Consider the following 18,458-nt stretch of genomic DNA (forward strand, 5'->3'; position numbering starts at 1 on the left):
TACACTTGACCAATTAATTACTCTTCGTCAGCGATGCCACAGAAATATGGTCCCTATAATAATGTAAGGAATACAAGTACACACGCACACACACACAATTTCCGGTGAAGTTCAATTTCCGGGAAAAGTAAGTTCTTTAATATTTAACCTTTAATATTTATAATATTTAATATAAAATCTTTAATATTTAACAAAAAAACAAAAACAACAACAAAAAAACAACAACAACAACAATATCCAGTAAACAATAACAACAGGGGAGCTATAAGCCAGAGTGTAAGGGGTTGGTAGAACAGGCCTTTTATGCTACCCCAAACGTTGGTGATTGAATAATACCAGATGTCATGAATTGACAAAACTCTTTATATTCATGACCAACGGGCAACTTTAAAGTAATGGTGCATGTGTTTGCTTCCGGGAACATCCGCCGGTTCCCATTTATGGTCTCATGTAGAAATGTGATATTCGGACTTTCTTTGAATCCAAATACAGGTATGGCGGATGCCCCAGAAGCAAACACAAGCACATTCTGTAGAGTCACTTTCATTGTGTCCCCACCATCCACCTCCACTTCTGCATCTCCATCTGCAACAGAAAAAGCAAAGCATCAAGACATCTTTTTTTAAAGTGACACAAAAAAGATTCTAATCATAAATACGTTGTTTGAACTAACTGCATGCCATATTTCTATACATATATAAGCAAGCTAAAACATATTAAAAAGGTTTTACTCCTCTTCTGTAGCATTTTGGTTATTTATGTTTATTGTTCCTTTGAATGATTATGTAATTGTGCATCTGTAATTGTAATCACTATTAGATTTTTTTTTTTTGCATAGCCCTAACAGCAACATAATTTGAACCCTAACCCTACCTTATTAACCTCAGAGCAATATGATAGTAACTACCCTAAGCACCCTAGCAACCACATAGCAACATTCCAGCAACCACCCCATGTACCTTATGAATTGCTAGCAACCACCCATAAATCCTTTGTAACTGCATAGGAACTTCCCAAACAAACACTTGTTTAATAATACAATTTAATTTTCAATAAGCAATTTAACAGTGACACTTAGGTTCTGCAAAACCTCCAAAATTGTCCTGTCAGTCATTTGTAGTTACTATTTTCATGTGATAATTCATATAACACTGCAATGAAGTAAGACTATCCCTGTTCCTTTAAGGGCACTGTAGAACACACAAATTATTTTCCATCCTTTTCCAAAATTGGAGGTATGCTCTGGGCACATCTCAACTTAATAGTATACCTTGCCAATATAATCAATAACAAAATTAAAATTACAAGGACCCACCTTCGACTTCAATAATCCAGTCCCGCCAGTGGGCAACTGCAACCTCTTCCAATGCTCTCCTGTTAGTTCCTCTCTGGGAGTAATTTACTGCGAAGAGGTCCAGCAAGGAGGCAGCCGACAAGGTGGGGGGACCACCACAAAAGAGTTCCTCCATAATGGAGGAGTGCTCCATTATGGCATTTAGCACCCCCAATGTCTCCAGTCCTTCTTTCAGTCTTTCAATTAGATAAGTAAATATGTTGTCAGAATCAAACATTTTAATCATCAGAAGTTATATACATTTATATGCAACACATTTGAAAAAGTAACAAATCTATGAAAACTTAACCCCTACAGTGAAAGTTATTTTTACCTTTAATTTTAGTATCAGCATTTAATAGAACATTAGTGATCAAGCAGGTAATCTTACTGTTTGAGAGGCATCTCCATCCTTCCCTCTAGGTAGAATGTTAGTGCTGCATTGACAAGATCCTGACGTTCGTCAAGGTTTGAAACCTTGCATAAGGCACCGAGCATGTGGAGGCTGTTTGAAGCCTCCAACATGGCTGTGTGTGTCTCTGCAATGGTTTCTGCCCTTTGGATCTAAAAGTTAGTAAGAGAAGAGGTTCTATTAGAAATAACCTTTTGTTGCTGGAAATGTGAAGTGTTATCCTTATGTTCAAAATAATGGCAGACGTAGTGCAATAAATGATTGTGATGTATGAACAAAAAATTGGAGTAGTCTTCGTACTATCATGACAGTAACATCTTTTATAAATATCAGTCAGTGTTGACTGAAAGTACAAACTAATTTATTAATTTAGTAGTATACACTAATAACTTGTCAGCACAAGGGCCTCTATTATTATTGTAGTTGTTTATACACAATACGGTCCTTTAGATGTGCAAATTTGAATTTTGCGTCTATAAATGTGTTGTCATTTTTTTCCCTAAATGTTTGACATGTCCATATTTACCAACAATCTATCTACATCTACTCAACAGACCCCCCCCCCCCCCCCCCCCCCCCCAAAAAAATAAAATAAAACAGCACAATAGAAAAAGGTTATTTTAGCCATGAGGTTAAGGTATTAATGACATTGCAGATTCGACTTTACCTTGTCCAGCTGATCATGCAGCTCAGGGTCATAAACCTCTCTAATATTCAGTGGCGGAGCAGGGATCCCTGAGAGCTGTGAATACAGCCTCCTGGCCAACACACAAGGTCCCACCCCACCATGAACAAGGCAGACTGACATAATCATTCCTAAAACCTTGTATGTTCCTCTGGATAAGCCTACACAATTGGAATGAAGACCACAATTAAACAATTGTCTTGCAACTAGGGGCTGTGAATTTTGTGAAACACATTATGCTGTGAAATGTATGACGTCTCTCGCAGTGCATTATAGGCAATCCTGCAATTACATGCACCGTATTCAACAATCCAACATGTCCTCCAAATAGGTAATTTGTCACTTTTTTGAAATACAACCCATAGGAGCGTTTACAAAAGTTGCGCCCCTATTGACACGTTCATTTTAGTGTATTTTACTCTTTTATCTGTGTCATAATTCAGGTTTCACACAGGTCGATAGGTAGAGCATTGCATTGTACAGTGAATAATCCCAGGGAATAATTAATAATTCATTACATTTATATAGCGCTTTACATAGAGGGGGGAATTCTTCAACCACCACCAGTGTGCAGCATCACTTGGATGATGCGACGGCAGCCATATTGCGCCAGAACGCTCACCACACACCAGCTTACTGGTGGAGAGGAGACCGTGATGAAGCCAATTGGTATATATATATATAAATATATATATATATATATATATATATATATATATATATATATATATATATTTAGGGATGATTAGGAGGCCATGATGGACAGAGGTCATGGGGCAAATTTGGCCAGAATGCCGGGTTCACACCCCTACTCTTTCGAAAGTCATCCTGGGATTTTTTGTGACCACAGAGAGTCAGGGCCTCGGTTTGACGTCTCATCCGAAGGACGGTGCTCAATTGACAGTATAGTGTACCCATTACTATACTGGGGCGTTAGGACCCACACAGACCACAGGGTGAGTGCCCCCTGCTGGCCTCACTAACACCTCTTCCAGCAGCAACCTGGTTTTCTCAGAAGGTCTCCCATCCAGGTACTAACCAGCTCAGCCCTGCTTAGCTTCAGTGGGCAACCAGTCTTGGCTACAGGGTGATATGGCTGCTGGCTTAGATCCCAGGGAACACATGTGCTCGTAAAGTGTATGCACTATAAATAACTTTACGTCTGGCAAATGCATAAATGTAAATAAGTTTTGTTTTTTAATGGAATTAGGACAAATGTAAGGTAAGGAATCATTTAAAAAAAAAGCACATTGCATTTAAATGAACACACATTTTGATTGGTAACAATGATGATACATCATTTCATGACCACAGACGCAACACTGTCATTATTTTTACACCAGCTAGTTGCAACACCACAAATGTTGCAAGTGTGGTGAACAAGCATATTTGAAAGCTCATGTGACAATGAAGATTTAAGATTAAGATGGCAGTTATAATATCTGCTGTACTATCACAGGAATAAATTGCATGTTATAGTAGTGTCAGCTAGAATACAAAAAAATGTATTAGTATTTTGTCATATTGCTGTTTTTTGCACTCTTTGGAACCTTTTTCCCTTGGAACCTTTTTCTATCTACTTATTGTACTTTCTATCTGGATATCTATCCAGGACAGGTAATTGATTGTACTGGTTTTATCTATCAATCAGTCTATCAAAAACTCAATCAATCTTTTTTAAATATATATATTTAAAAAAAATTACCCACCAAGGGAATCAAGAGCAAGGCTCTTGCTGTTCTGGGGTCCAACAAAGTATTTCGAGTCCAGGAGTTCTTGCATCAGTAGCCTAAGAAACTCCCGGGTAGGACCACCAGTGTCAACAGATCCCTCCCCTGATCCGCACGAATCCACAAATACAACATCGAGTTGTTGTTGTGGATTGAATGCTCGTCTGCTGAAGGTCCTCAAAGCACACTCTAGCACCCTGGACCTTACAACATTTACGCAGTTTGCTGTGGGTCCAGGCTCAACCAGATCAACAGCTGACTGTAGATCTAGGAGCAGCCCCCTCAAGTCATGCCTGCAAAACAAAGTACATCAATGTTATCCAAGTTGTCTTAAGTGTGTATTTAACATGTTAAATAATTAGCAAGTCAGAAAAATACATTACACCACTGTGCTCTTGGGAACCTTCAGTGCAGCAGAAATGTTTTGTAGCTTTCCCCAGACCTGTGCCTTGCAACAATCCTGACTATGAGCTATGCAGGCAGTTCCTTTGACCTCATGGTTTGTTTTTTGCTCTTATATGTGATGTCAGCTGTGAGGCCTTTTATAGAGGTGTGTGCCATTCCAAATCATGTCCAATCAATTTAATAGACCAAACTTTCTGAATGCACTGCATAGGCTTCAGCAAGCTTTCAAACTGTACTCTTGTACTGTTTAGTGACAAACTGAATGTATCAGTGAACACTGCCACTGCTAATTATCACATACAATGAGCATAGAGGGACTGGGATCATACAATTGTAGTTTGTAGTACAAAAAAAAAAAAACATATTACCTAGTATCACTCACTGCTGTGCTGGTCGAGGTAGAGGTGGAGGCCAGAGAGTGCATAGAGTCAGAGGGAAATGTTGTGTTGAAAGTGTCCATGGAGTCAGAGGGAAAAGTTGTGTTTGGAGTGTCTATGGAGTCAGAGGGAAAAGTTGTGTTTGGAGTGTCTATGGAGTCAGAGGGAAAAGTTGGGTTTGGAGTGTCTATGGAGTCAGAGGGAAAAGTTGTGTTTGGAGTGTCTATGGAGTCAGAGGGAAAAGTTGGGTTGGAAGTGTCTATGGAGTCAGAGGGAAAAGTTGGGTTGGAAGGAATGGCTGCTTCAGCTTGGTTGACTCCAGCAGGTGTTAAATTCTCAAAAGAGTCCTGTTTAAAACACATTGAAAACATTGGGTTACTCTAAAGCAGAAAAAAGGGTGATTAGTAGTAGGAAAAGGAAAAGGGTTATTAGTAGGTATTGCTGCATAATTAATAAAATGGTAATGTCACAAAGGTAGGCTATGTCACATCATTTCACATTTCTTGAACCACAAGTCTACACTACACTTTATATGCCTGTAGGTAGCACTTAGCCTTTGTTGAACTAACATTAGTCATTCCATCATCACGCAACCATAGCAAATTATACTTTTAAGTTGACAGAATTTTTTGTTTGTTTGTTTTTTTACAGCAGATTCTGGTAGTTACAGATTATCCATTCATCTGTAGTGTATGAGTTACCCCTTCATTCCAGAGGTCAACAGAACATCAATAATTCTGAAGGTTACATGTTTAATTTTGACATGCCATGTAACTGAAATTACCTCGTCTTGTAATTGTCATCTGAAAGTAAAAAAAAAAATCCTAGTGAATTGTAAATGTATGAAATATTTGTATTTATATTCCGTTCTTTTTAACTTTTTATTCATAAAAGAATCCTTAAAAATGTATCACTGGTTATCAAAGGTGGAGATTCGAGTCATATGACTTGACTCGAGTCAGACTCGAGTCGCAATTTTCTGGACTTGAGACTTACTTGACTAGATCTCTGAAAAGACTCAACTTGACTTTAGACTTGCTACTTGTGACTTTAGACTTGCCTCGGACTTGTGCCTATTTACTTGAAATGACTTGAATTGGAAAAATTCTCAATTATTGTGATTTTTTGTATACGCTATAAGAGGGAGCGCGGGCGGTAATGCACTCTGTGTGTGCGGGTTGAGGGAGAATAAAGCGTTGAGCAATGTAACCAATCACAGAAATATGTGTTGTTTTCTTGAACGCAATGGCCAATCAGAAGCATTTATGATGGACTCCCCTCACCGCTCAAAACGGACTTTTTGTTCAGTGCTGAATTCTGTATGCTGGCAAATCCTCTACTAATAACAAACAATGTGTATATATTTCGAAAGCTTCATTGATAATAACAGATGTGTGAGATCGAGATGAACTGTCAGCTTTTTAGGAATTATTAAGGGAGCGCACAGTCATGCCAAACCATGCACGCAGGAGCTGCTTGCTTTTATGTTATAACAATGGTTTGTGTGTTAATGCCTTAATAACAAATAATTTATCAGGAGCATTTATGCTGATGTGTATGGTGGCGACACAGGCTAACTTGAAAGTATTTGGAAGTACAGAAAAAAAGTATTTTTGCGGGTTCAAATCTGAATCTGTCCCCCCCCCCATTTACACTATCCTGTCCAAAAAAACGTCTTGGTTACGTATGGTAACCCTCGTTCCCTGAGTAGGGAATGGAGACGTCTCGTCGGAGGAGTTTCCAACAAATTGGGATCACGCTAGGGAGACCAATTGCCTTCGAGTGAATTAAAACGAGCTAATAAATAGTGGCATGCGGGATTTGCATTCCGCGTCCCGCCTAGCAATGCGGATATAAAGGCGGAAGCGAACGCACATACCATTGCTTTACGCTGAGGAGCCGGACGGTGTCCAGTCCCCCGCGAAGGTACAGCAAACATGGCGACGGGACGAGACGTCTCCGTTCCCTACTCAGGGAACGAGGGTTACCATACGTAACCGAGACGTTCCCTTTCGTATGGGAACTCCTACATCTCGTCGTCTCGCCCCTTCCAGAGCCCAGCTAAGCTGCCCGCCAAGCAGTTTCTCAGTTTCTTCCGGGCGGGAGCTAGCTAAGAGGAAATCACACTGCTGTTCCGCAAGACCCGCTCAGTGGATTTGGATAACACTGGGGAAACGTGCCCATGTGGGAACGTTGCGGAGCCCCCGGCCAGCCCGAAGGGAGGCACTGAATACACATATGAACTAGCCCGTAGGGTAGTAAAACATATGGGAGTCCTCGAGGAAGTCCCAGCCCGTAGGGTGGGGAGCATACCCAGCAAGGACGACAGAGTGAGTCTGTCGAGGGGAAGACACGGAGCTAGCCCGTAGGGTAGCAGGAACGTGGAAAAATTGATCACGAGGAAGTCATGGTGAAGGTCACTCAGTCTACTAGCAACTTCCTAAGAGAGGTAATAGACCTAGCGTCAGGCGGTCCGCCACGCCTGATGCCGAGGAGTGATGGAGGAGCTCAGAAGGTTAGCCGTTTGTTGGGGAACCAAGGAGCAAAAAGGCGCACAGATCCAGCTCATAAAGGCGGAATGGCGCAGCAAGCCGACAGAACCTATTCCCTCGCGCCACTGACCGTAGCGAGTAAACGGGAGGAAACCGGTTCAACACGTAAGCTATAAAATCTGGCAAACGTGTTAGGTGTCGCCCAGCCCGCAGCTCTGCAGATATCTGTCAGTGAGGCACCTTGCGCCAAAGTCCAAGAGGAAGCGACACTCCTAGTGGAGTGAGCCGTCAACCTGGGTGGGCAAGGTACGTCCTGGGATTCATAAGTCCGGACGATAGCATCCACTAGCCAGTGGGCTGACCTCTGCTTGGAGACAGCCTTTCGGCTCCGAAGCTAAAAGCAATGGTATGTGCGTTCGCTTCCGCCTTTATATCCGCATTGCTAGGCGGGACGCGGAATGCAAATCCCGCATGCCAATATTTATTGGCTCGTTTTAATTCACTCGAAGGCAATTGGTCTCCCTAGCGTGATCCCAATTCGTTGGAAACTCCTCCGACGAGACGTAGGAGTTCCCATACGAAAGGGAACTAACATTACATATCTTCCTGCACACAAAGTTTTGATCTGTATCATAAGCCTACACAGGGACACCCCTGACAGACTTTGAGAGGTCTAAATTAATTCTAAAGTCCTATCAGTTAAAACTGATAACAGTTTTTGAGGCTTTAGTTTCGTCAATTTATCCGCACAATTAAAAAAATGTATAACATACGTCTTCAGTTCCAATCCAGCGAACAAAAAATGTGGTGGATTGGGTGATGTAGTCTCCTATGTTCCCATTAGATGAGTTCGTTATTACAACAGCTGGACTGTGTGATATCAAGCAGAGTGATTCGGTCGCTGAATCCACTGCTCCTGCATAGGATATGAGTTGCTAGAAAAGGGGAACAAGTTGCAATTAACAACTTATGTAAATCTGAAAACTTACAATACAGATGTACACATCAACTGGCTGTTACTTGTATAGTGTTCTGCAGCTGAAAATGTCTGCGTTTCCGAGACCCATCCGGATAGTGAAACTGAAATGGAACATCTCCCTCTGAAGGGAAAACTGCAGACAGTTGTATCCTCTCACGTATGACCTATGAAACAGAAGTATTTTACTAGTTCATAATGGAATTCCTAAAATACAAACCGAATAGAAGCCTACATTCCTACTGTATTTTGTGAAATTATTATTTTTTTTAAATTAACATAATAAGTTTTCACACTACAACACACTCCGTTATCACAAGTTTATACAAAACAGCATCTTATTTTTATCTGTTTTCGCAATTATCATGTTTTTTTTTTTTACAAGTCTTGACCAACAAGCATTGATTGCTCACATTATTGACTTGATTGCAGCAGTGATTATATTCAACAAAGCAAACAGTGTGAATGGCAAAGCTCTAAGATTCTTAGATTGGAAGCATAATGTGGTGTTGCTTTATGGACCACCCTTATAATTTTTGGTGGTTTTTGGTCTTGATTATGGGACAGCCATAAGAAACTAACTGAGTCCTTGTAGGTAACTGTTGAACTGTCATACGATATGCATTGTTCTTTACACTTTTTCTCAGCAATTTGAAAATTACGGTTGAAAAATGAAGCACTGTTGATTAATTGAACTTGCCTGAAGTCGTCTCTCCTCTTGCTGTTCTCTTCTTCTCTCATTATTTATCTGTGTGATACATGTCATTAACATAGTTACATATGTAGGTTTCCAAATTTCTGCTGTGTTTAAAAATTAAATTGCCTTTTCTCTGTCCAAAAGCAAGGACTGTTCATATTCAGAATCTTGCTCTTCAATCAGTCTCCTTCTTTCGACTACATTCTCCTGTTGAACAATAATTGAATTTATTATACACAATAAGGTGGCAACAAAAGTACACAACAAAATGCAACAACACAACATCAACAACATAATTTGTCAGTGTGTGATAGAATTAACTTGCTCCGGTCATTGCTCAAGCAAAGTTATGTATTCTTAGAAAGATAGTTATGTTATTGTAGTTCCTACAGAGTGAAGCGAAATGCATTTTGTCATTCAAGGAAGTCTGCAAGGTTACAATGCAATGCTTACTCTTTCTGCCCCAACTTGATGATCTTGATTTGAATGGTTGTTTTCAAAGCTGACCTTCTGAATTAATTACAAATTCAAAAAAGTAATTGTCATGACATGTGTAATAACTACAACAATACAGAAGAACGTTTTACTTACCATTTCATTATCAGCATTATCGTCATCATGATGCCTTAGTGAGGATACTTCACTTTCATTGATGACCTACACATTAACAGGCAGACAAACAGAAATGTAACAGTAATAAATACTAAATTAAAAGGTGAAGAATTAGGTCTGATTCACAACACATACTAACGCAGAGGTACAGTTTAGAGGATGACACGGGAGTGGATTTTGACTCCTGTCCCGTCCCACTCCCATAGAAAGAAATCTTGTCCCGTCCCACTCCCAGACCAAAGTTTAAAAAATAATCCCATCCCATCCCGCTCCTGGTAAATTGACTCCCAATCCCATCCCGCTCCTGTTTAAACTGACTCCCGCTCCTGTACCGCTCCCATATACGGCAATTTTCGCTTGATGAACGAAGCGATGCTTGCCTGATTCTTTCCCGAATTTGCCTTGCAAGTGTGCTTCTTCAGACCGCTCGTCCCTGAATCACTTGCGTACTTGACTAAGACTAAGCATGTCTTACAACCAGCATACATTGTGCTATCACCGTCACATTCTACTCTCATAAACTTAATTAATATTTCAGACTTTCCGACCAGTTCTGTGAACTTAATAGACATGTCATTACTTCTGACTTTGCGCTGTAAATCATTTTTTGCCACATCGACTTCTCCGCGGCTGTTAGCTCCCTCCATCACTGCTCTTTGAATTTCGGCGGTAAGCCGTGACAAAAAGCACTGATGGCTTCTGGGACGGCTGGGTCGTGTAGTTATTTTTTAATTGCGTTACATTGTAGGCGTATTAAAAGGAAACTACAAAATGATGCATTTACTTTTTTCTTTTTTTGTCGTCTTTGCTATTGGTTGATTCCCGCTCCCGTCTGCTCCCGTTAACCATTTATCCTGTACCGTCCAAATCCCGTGATTGATAGCAAAGATGACTCCCATCCTGCAGGAATCCCACGGGAATCCCGTGACCCGTGGGATTCCCGAAAAAATGTCAGCCTCTAGTACAGTTACACTCACGGTAAACTGTAGTTATTTGCAATAATGCAAGTTCATTACTTGAATCCATTTTAAAGGCTTGCAGTTTCAACTTTTCATTAGCGTGCTATTCTCATAGGTGCTTTTCTGATCGCTTACACTCAAAGAGCGCATACATTAAATAGCAGGTTATTACTGGACTGAATTTATTTTTAGCACCCAACACTGTCAAATACATACAAGGTTTACAAAGTACTGTTTGGTTTGTCTTAAGTACTGTATAAGTATACAGTTGGATAAAAATAGGATGTTTGTCTGATTTTAGATGCCTGCAAGTCTTAAAGGGGTAGCAGTAAACATGCTGCAGCTTTCCATTAAAGGGATAGTTCACCCAAAAATTTATATTCTGTTTTGTCATCAATTAAATCACCCTCATTTTGTTCCAACCCTATATTAATATCTTTCTTGTGCTAAACAAAAAAGATGGTTTTGAAGAATAACCAAACAGTTACATCCCCCTTTACTTCCATAGTACTTTTTTCATACTATAGAAGTCACTTGTAACCATCAACCGTTCGGTTACCCACATTCTTCAAATATCTTTTATGTTTAACAGAATAGACTTCATTCTGGTTTGACTGAATTTTCTTTTTCGGGAGAACTATCCCATTGATGTTAATAAAACAACAACAAAGGACAAACAATTCTGCTACTAATTAAACCTTACCTATTGTAGCTGGGGAAAAATAAAGCGCTGATTATGTTTGTATATTATGTTGTTTATTTGTAATATGAATCTTTGTTCTTTTCTTAAAACGAAGATAAAATAATGAAGTACAGATATATATTATACACACACACACACACACACACACACACACACACACACACACACACACACACACACACACACACACACACACACACACACACACACACAGACATAGAAGAATGAAAAGATAAAAGCAAAGAACACAAATCATGGTCTTACCATTTCAGAAGTGCTATTATCATCACCGCCATGATGGCTTTCTGACGAATTATCACTGTTAATGATGACCTTTTAATTGACAGATTTGTATAAATTATAACGGCCTCATTATAATCCGGTTAGTAGCAAGCACTTTATATGGTAAAAAGCAGATAAACAAGACATATGCATTTTCTTCAAAACAATTAAATATTACATCAATAATTACGTCATTATGTTATGTAAATATAATAATTATTTTCTTACCACTTCCTCATCAACATCAACAAAATCATCATCATCATTATGATGACCTAGTGGGGAATCATCACTTTCATTGATGACCTACACATGAACAGGCAGACAAACAGAGATTTAGCAACTGTAATAACTCCCATTGACACCAGATCAGAAACAAGAATTAGGAATGGAGATATAAGTGACGCATGATAATAACTCAAGTCATGGATACATATTTTTCCTCACCAATTCGTCATCTGTTGTTGCTGAGTCAGTGGGTTCCTTAAATTTGTAAACATACGAAAAATGTCAACCCAAATTTTATAATGAATGTCTTTTGACTGATTAGTATACATTAGTTGTATTAGTTACTTACCACTGAAATGGTGTAACCTTCATTGTTGTTTAAAGGCTGCTGTTAAATGTAATAAAACAATACATGAAAAAGAATTTTAAAAAAATTGATGATTGCATTTTAGTTTTTACAAAACCTTAGTGAGCTTACACTTGGCCGGAGGTATAGGGCTGACCTCCCCAGCACTCCACTGTTTCGTATTGCTCTAGGTGTCCCCTCGGTCAGTGGAATTACTACACGGTGTCTGTTGACTCTACACATGTCGAATGACTTGCTCTTCAGTTGGGGGTATTCTTCCTCGATAAACGTTTTAAACTGGCCCTCAGTCAAGCTTTGAGGGACCAGAACACTTCTTACTGGATCGGCTGCAAATCAAATAATACCACATTAATTCATTATTAAGAAAAGGGCACTGTAATTTATACTAATACAGTTTTTTCTATTTAATTACTACACTGAAAGATTAACCATAGTGTAAAGCCACAGTTCACTGTTACACTTAAACTAGGCACAGCCATAATTGACCCTTCGCTTAGCCACGCCCGAAAACCACCACTGGATTAAATTTTTATGAAATTATTCTCTACTCGATTGCATATTATGTCGTGGATATATCCCTTGAATGCATACTTCAGTCCCTTTAGTCAGGCTCTCTCAGATATTTTACCTGTTCATCAAAGATTAGTAATTATCTCCTTGGGAATGTCTGACACCGGTGCATACACACTGTAATAGAAGTGGCAGGCATGAAAGCTTGACAGGCGTAGCAACAGTAACTAGGGAGGTCGGGGCTTAGCGAAGGGTCAATTTGCCAGAGAACAAACTAACACTGTCTGCTAAAACTCCAAATGTTCAGAGGTGTCAAGTTCACGGCCCATTAAATGTCAACTTAGCACTAACATACTTAAGATCTCAGTTAGATAAGCAGTGCAGAGCTCTGTTTGATTTCTTGCTTATGATGTTTTAACTTATAAATACTGACTTTTAGTTGGGGTACAGGAATAACATATGTTTTTAAACATGGACGTCATTCCCTTTAAAACCATGTGAGTACTAAAGAGAGGGGGTTTGATTGACTAATAATTAATGTTTAACCTTACTAAAAAAATCAGTTACATTTCATTGGCAATAACAATGTGAACTTTTAAAAAGATCCATTATAAGCTTAATTCCTAAATGCATCATTATGCACTAATATTAGGAGAGTCTGTATTTGAAAGAAGTATTCTTACCCTTTTGAGTGTTGTATGCAACCATGTGTTCATGCATTAGCGCCATGCGCATGCTGTACGTCGCAGTCCTGTCTGAATGCCTGTAAATAAAAGAAGAACAATGCTTCCACAAGGACATAAACAAGGAAACACTATAAATTACAGCTACAATGATATGTTAGTAAACTACAAAGTAAGTAAAAACTCATAAGTAATGCTACATAGAGTACATAATTGTAAGACTTACAATGGAGGATGGTCCAACTGTGAGGGTCTAACACAAAAGAAAACAATATTTATATATAACTGTAGCAAATTATCTCAAAAGGGAATTATTAATAATTATTTATAACTTATGTTATGTAAGTTATGAATATTGTGATACATTAATCTGATTAACTTGATGTAGCTAACTTAATATTACAATCAATTAATCAGTTCGTCCTGTATTAATTACCACTCAGTAGTGATAACATGTAAGGTTTGTGCCGCAGATGCCCTAAACAAACAGTACTGGTGAATACCAAAATCATTTTTTACATTTCTGTACTACTTGTTACTTTTGAGAAAAGTTGAATGTGCTGTCTTAAATTTGGGAATGAAAACACAAAAATTCTACTAGAGTATTTAGTGTTTCCAGTTTGTTATTACACAAGTTTTTGTCAAACTCATAATATTACTTTTCTCTTATGACAGGTGGTCTAAACCATTGGTTCCCAACAGGGGGGTCGCGGCCCACAAGGGGGCCTCAGCGAGCTCTGTGGGGGGTCGCGTCATATTTTGAAAAGTTTGGAGCAATGAGCATTAAACAAAAGTCCTTAACTTTTTCCTGTTCAAAATTTATATAATGAGCGAGTTCATCATGAATCCATCAATCAGTGTTTTTGTCTTATCCTGAACCACTATGGTACACCTATAATAAGTGTTTACATTGGGACTATTTTACACTGGTTTGGATCGCTGCCGCTGCGGAGTAGCCCAGAACCAGCGTGACTCGTCATAGACGTACACAGAGAGGTAGTTCCGGCTATAACGTTCTTTCGAAAGGCGCATTATTCAGTTAATAAACGCAAGTTTACTATCGCTCGCTAAAGCGCCAAAAACGTAAAAAATAAAGCCTCACATTGATAAAGCCTCACAAATAACGTGCAAGTATTGAGGCCCCAGACAGCAGTCATTTAGTAATAGCCTATATTCTTTCTTTTTTTTACCTACACACCAGTGGGAATATTTTTGGTTTTGCATTTCAAATAGGGCCAATATATAGGCTTCTCCTAGGCTTACGTTTTTAAATTACAAAGGGCCTACTGATGTTTTTGTTATTGTATTTTCAATATTATAGGCTATTATTTGTGCATAAACCTATCTGGTTATAGTAAACATACCATTTGTTTGAAAACAACATATTTTGTCATCCTTGCTGCAAGCTTACAAGAGCGATAATATCATTAAATGTGAAGGGGGGCCCTAAAATATTTTATTGGGAAAAAGGGGGTCTCAGACAAAAAAAGGTTGGGAACCACTGGTCTAAACTATTTGTTGAACACTGTATGATTAATGTAATTGCATTATCCAAAAACAAGTTTTCAATATTCCAAATAATTTATAACAATTTTGAATAATCAACATGATTCCCTCTGTGTTTGTACACCAAAGCATTTGTATTGTAGACTACATTTCTAGCTACATCTGCTTATTCACCTACTACAACAACAACAACAACAACAACAACAACAACAACAACAACAACAACAACAACAACAACAACAACAACAACAACAACAACAACAACAACAACAACAACAACAACAACAACAACAACAACAACAGTTTTTCTTCAGGGTTGGACTCTGCACTCTGGGGCCAATGTTGCCTGTCCCTGATGTACTTAACATAATTGTATGCATTTTATCAAACAGCATTTTGACAATATCTAGTGATTAGGGACTGACCTTTCATGTTGTGTTAGATGTTGGACCAGTAGGTGAATGGCGACCTCTTGTCCACACCTCCTGCACTGCTCTTTTCCAAAACCCTCATCCTACAACCAGTAATGAATGTGTTAATGGTTGGTTCACAACTACACACGTCTGTTAGAAGTGCACAGTAAGGCATGTCCTAGAATCTGACCCACCCACTATGATTAATGACCCTTTTCCATAGTCCCCTGCAAAGGAATTAATGCTTTTATGTGACTACATTTATCAATAACAAAAGCACAACATATATTTTATATATATCTTACTTTCTGACTGAGGTCCTCCTCCTCAGCCGTCAAGATGAGGTCACTTTGAAGAGGCACAACATAGGCGACAGCTCTGTTTAGTCCACTATCTTCTTTTAAATATGACACTGTGTAGCCTCCTAATGGGACTGGCAAGTCAATTAGTTTCCTGCTTCTGCAGCACCTCATTATCTTAAACCCACCGACAGCACGGAAGGCTGTAAAAGCTTCTTCAATTTTAACTTTTACATCTGCTGCAGAACCATTCACTGGAAATTTTATAACTTTCCTGCCAAGTCCATTTCTTTGTAGGATCAGGGTGTCCTCCGCTGTTGGAACTGCATCTGTAGATCTTAGTGCACAACCGAAGAAAACATGCTCCCATGGCCCACACACTGGCTTGTTAAAAAGACCGCGTAGTCTTTCTCTTCTTCGAGGATATGGACTTTGGAAAAGCCTTGAGAGTGTGGTTGTTGTAGACGTTTGAGGAGCCGGTACAAAGGGAGCATGGGTTGTAGGATAAAAAGGTGGAAGTGAATGGGACTGATTCGAAAGTAAAGAAGGAGCAAGCATGGGGGGATGGGGAAGAGTGTGTGCAATGGCTGGAGTGCTGCTCGCTGGTGTGAGTGGGCTCGTGAGCATCGGGTTAGTAGGAGCAGAATTAGGAGGGAGGACGTTTGGTGTGGAGGGAGGGGTAGTAGTCGTCGAATTATCCAATAAGGATTGGTCATTTAAAAGACTTGACACCCTTGCAAGCATTGACGCAACATGCTGTAAACGTTCACTGTAAAAGAATCCAGAAATAATACATACTGATAAGACATATACTGAGTATACCAGTCTGTAATGTTATTACAACTATTAAATATGGTTTTTCAATGAAGGAGTTCCCAGAACAGTGACTCTATGTACCAGCATCAGTTCAACAGCGCCAGTGATGAGGGCAGAGCTCTAGAGTTCATTCATTATTTTTTCTGTTTCGCGCAGGTCATGTTTTGAAAGATGATGTCCTGTAGCTTACTGATGTAAATAAAAAAAATTTTTATACAAAAATGTGATGATGTCCGACCAAAAATGTGAAGGAACTTTGGGTTTAATTGGTCGTACAGTGAGATCTAATATAGCCTATGTTGTTATCGTGAATTTTTACGTGAATAATAGATCTGCCTATGTTACGTAGCCTACTCTAATGGTCCAGTGGCAGAATCTTGGCCAAGCGTGTCGAAGATTCTGGCTTCTAATCCGCACTGGTATAGCGATGTTCGCCGGAGTCAAAAGTGATGTCACGAATCGATATTGGCGTGGGCGCGAACTGGTTGGCAGAAAGAACCAAAACATATGCAGCAGTCTACCTGTGTTTTGTCAGCATATGATAATTCTTTGTACGAAGAAGCTAAAAGGAGATATAAGGTTAAGCTTTTATATAACCAGGGTTCATGTTCTCTGCCTGATCCATATCACCTGAGTGAGGATTGGAGCAAAAGCCCAGACACATGGCCAGATTTGACATTCGGCGACATCAACCTGTATCTCATCGACAGGCCATCTATGTTTACCAGAGAGTCGATGAAGGCGTACAAATCTTTAGATGCCTATAAGTCATAATTACGATTATTACTTGTTTTAACTAAGGATTTAACTGGTGAATGTGTTACAACTAGAGTAAAATAGAGGTGCAATTTGTCCATGGGCTATATTTTGAATCAAAATGATCTTATCTCTGATATATAACATTGGTTAACATATAGCCTACGTAAAAATGTATCAAAGAAAATACAATAATTTGCCCTTAATGTATAAGGGTATGTACACAGATGATACACAGTACAGTACAGTACCCAATCTTTGGGTTAACTTATGTCTTTATAATGCTGTGCGGCAAACGGCCATTACTTTTCTGCCAACCAGAGCGCATGTAACCGCGTCGTGACGTCACGGGCGAAGATCGTATCGTATCTACGATTAAAAAGAGGTGTCATTTGTGTAACAACGTTTAGCTGAGGAGTAATTGACCCGGGAAGTTCGAATCTGTGAATTTATTACCAACTTTACTCAACTCGATGAGTTAGTGCTGGCGCGACGCTTAATAGAGCCACGAGCGCACTCCCATATACGGATAAAAAGAGCTAATAAAATATAAGATAAGATGAGAAATAGGTAAATAAGATCGATATTGCACTGTCTGTGTGCTCTCGTGTATCATTAGGAGTGTCTGGTAGGTGTAAACAGTGAGAGATCGTGTGGCAGGTCTGGCTGATGGCGCGACGCCTAATAGAGCCACGAGCACCCCCATACGGATAAAAAGAGCGAATAAAATATAAGATAAGATGAGAAATAGGTAAATAAGATCAGTATTGCACTGTCTGTGTGCTCTCGTGTATCATTAGGAGTGTCTGGTAGGTGTAAACAGTGAGAGATCGTGTGGCAGGTGCGATGCTTACTGGCTGGCGCGACGCTTAATAGAGCCACAAGCGCACTCCCATACGGATAAAAAGAGCGAATAACACATAAGATCAGATGAGAAATAGGTAAATAAGATCTGTATTGCACTGTCTGTGTGCCACTGGCGTAGCCACGGGTGTGCCAGGGTATGCCGGTGCCACCCACAGTTGCAGCTGGCACACCTAAAATAGATGCAGAATTCTCTTTTAAAGTTTTAATAAAAACGTTTCCTAAACTTGGACTATTGTTGTTTACCTAAAATATTTGTACATTTAAAATGTATTTTAATTTTTTAATTATTATCGTTAAAAAAATATCTGCCGACATTCGCACTGCCAACCAATCCGCAAACAGCCGCAGAC

The 18,458-nt window shown here is 39.3% G+C and overlaps 2 protein-coding genes across 2 annotated transcripts; both read right to left on the reverse strand.

Moving 5' to 3' along the window:
• Window positions 1-220: 220 nt before the first annotated feature.
• Window positions 221-8,704, reverse strand: LOC143730827 (G2/M phase-specific E3 ubiquitin-protein ligase-like). Its single transcript, XM_077221375.1, has 8 exons — window positions 8,455-8,704; window positions 8,208-8,369; window positions 4,934-5,289; window positions 4,140-4,453; window positions 2,413-2,591; window positions 1,725-1,897; window positions 1,316-1,530; window positions 221-585 (listed from the first exon to the last, which is right to left on the reverse strand). The coding sequence occupies exons 3-8, from the start codon at window positions 5,023-5,025 to the stop codon at window positions 302-304; spliced, it is 1,257 nt and encodes a 418-aa protein (XP_077077490.1). The 5' UTR covers window positions 5,026-5,289; window positions 8,208-8,369; window positions 8,455-8,704; the 3' UTR covers window positions 221-301.
• Window positions 8,705-9,224: 520 nt separating this feature from the next.
• LOC143730819 (uncharacterized) lies at window positions 9,225-15,913 on the reverse strand. Its single transcript, XM_077221369.1, has 12 exons — window positions 15,676-15,913; window positions 15,383-15,471; window positions 13,678-13,704; window positions 13,452-13,531; window positions 12,370-12,584; window positions 12,241-12,279; window positions 12,111-12,146; window positions 11,892-11,969; window positions 11,646-11,714; window positions 9,699-9,764; window positions 9,561-9,617; window positions 9,225-9,314 (listed from the first exon to the last, which is right to left on the reverse strand). The coding sequence occupies exons 1-12, from the start codon at window positions 15,841-15,843 to the stop codon at window positions 9,225-9,227; spliced, it is 1,014 nt and encodes a 337-aa protein (XP_077077484.1). The 5' UTR covers window positions 15,844-15,913.
• Window positions 15,914-18,458: the final 2,545 nt, after the last annotated feature.

Source organism: Siphateles boraxobius, unplaced genomic scaffold (genome assembly GCF_051911475.1).
Source record: "Siphateles boraxobius isolate OS27281-9 unplaced genomic scaffold, OSU_SipBor_1 81, whole genome shotgun sequence".
In the NCBI taxonomy this organism is placed as follows: domain Eukaryota; kingdom Metazoa; phylum Chordata; class Actinopteri; order Cypriniformes; family Leuciscidae; genus Siphateles; species Siphateles boraxobius.

Bases quoted from the DNA above. Each gene is read 5' to 3' on its own strand.
- LOC143730827 (XM_077221375.1), bottom strand. From the start codon at position 5,025: ATGGACACTTTCAACACAACATTTCCCTCTGACTCTATGCACTCTCTG. The intron at 4,454-4,933 runs GTAATATGTTTT...TTTGTTTTGCAG, and splicing joins ACAGCAGTGAGTGATACTAG to GCATGACTTGAGGGGGCTGC. The intron at 586-1,315 runs GTGGGTCCTTGT...TTTCTGTTGCAG, and splicing joins CTGGATTATTGAAGTCGAAG to ATGGAGATGCAGAAGTGGAG.
- LOC143730819 (XM_077221369.1), bottom strand. From the start codon at position 15,843: ATGAGGTGCTGCAGAAGCAGGAAACTAATTGACTTGCCAGTCCCATTA. The intron at 12,280-12,369 runs GTAAGCTCACTA...TACATTTAACAG, and splicing joins CCCTATACCTCCGGCCAAGT to CAGCCTTTAAACAACAATGA. The intron at 9,315-9,560 runs GTAAGCATTGCA...ATTGTTCAACAG, and splicing joins ATCAAGTTGGGGCAGAAAGA to GAGAATGTAGTCGAAAGAAG.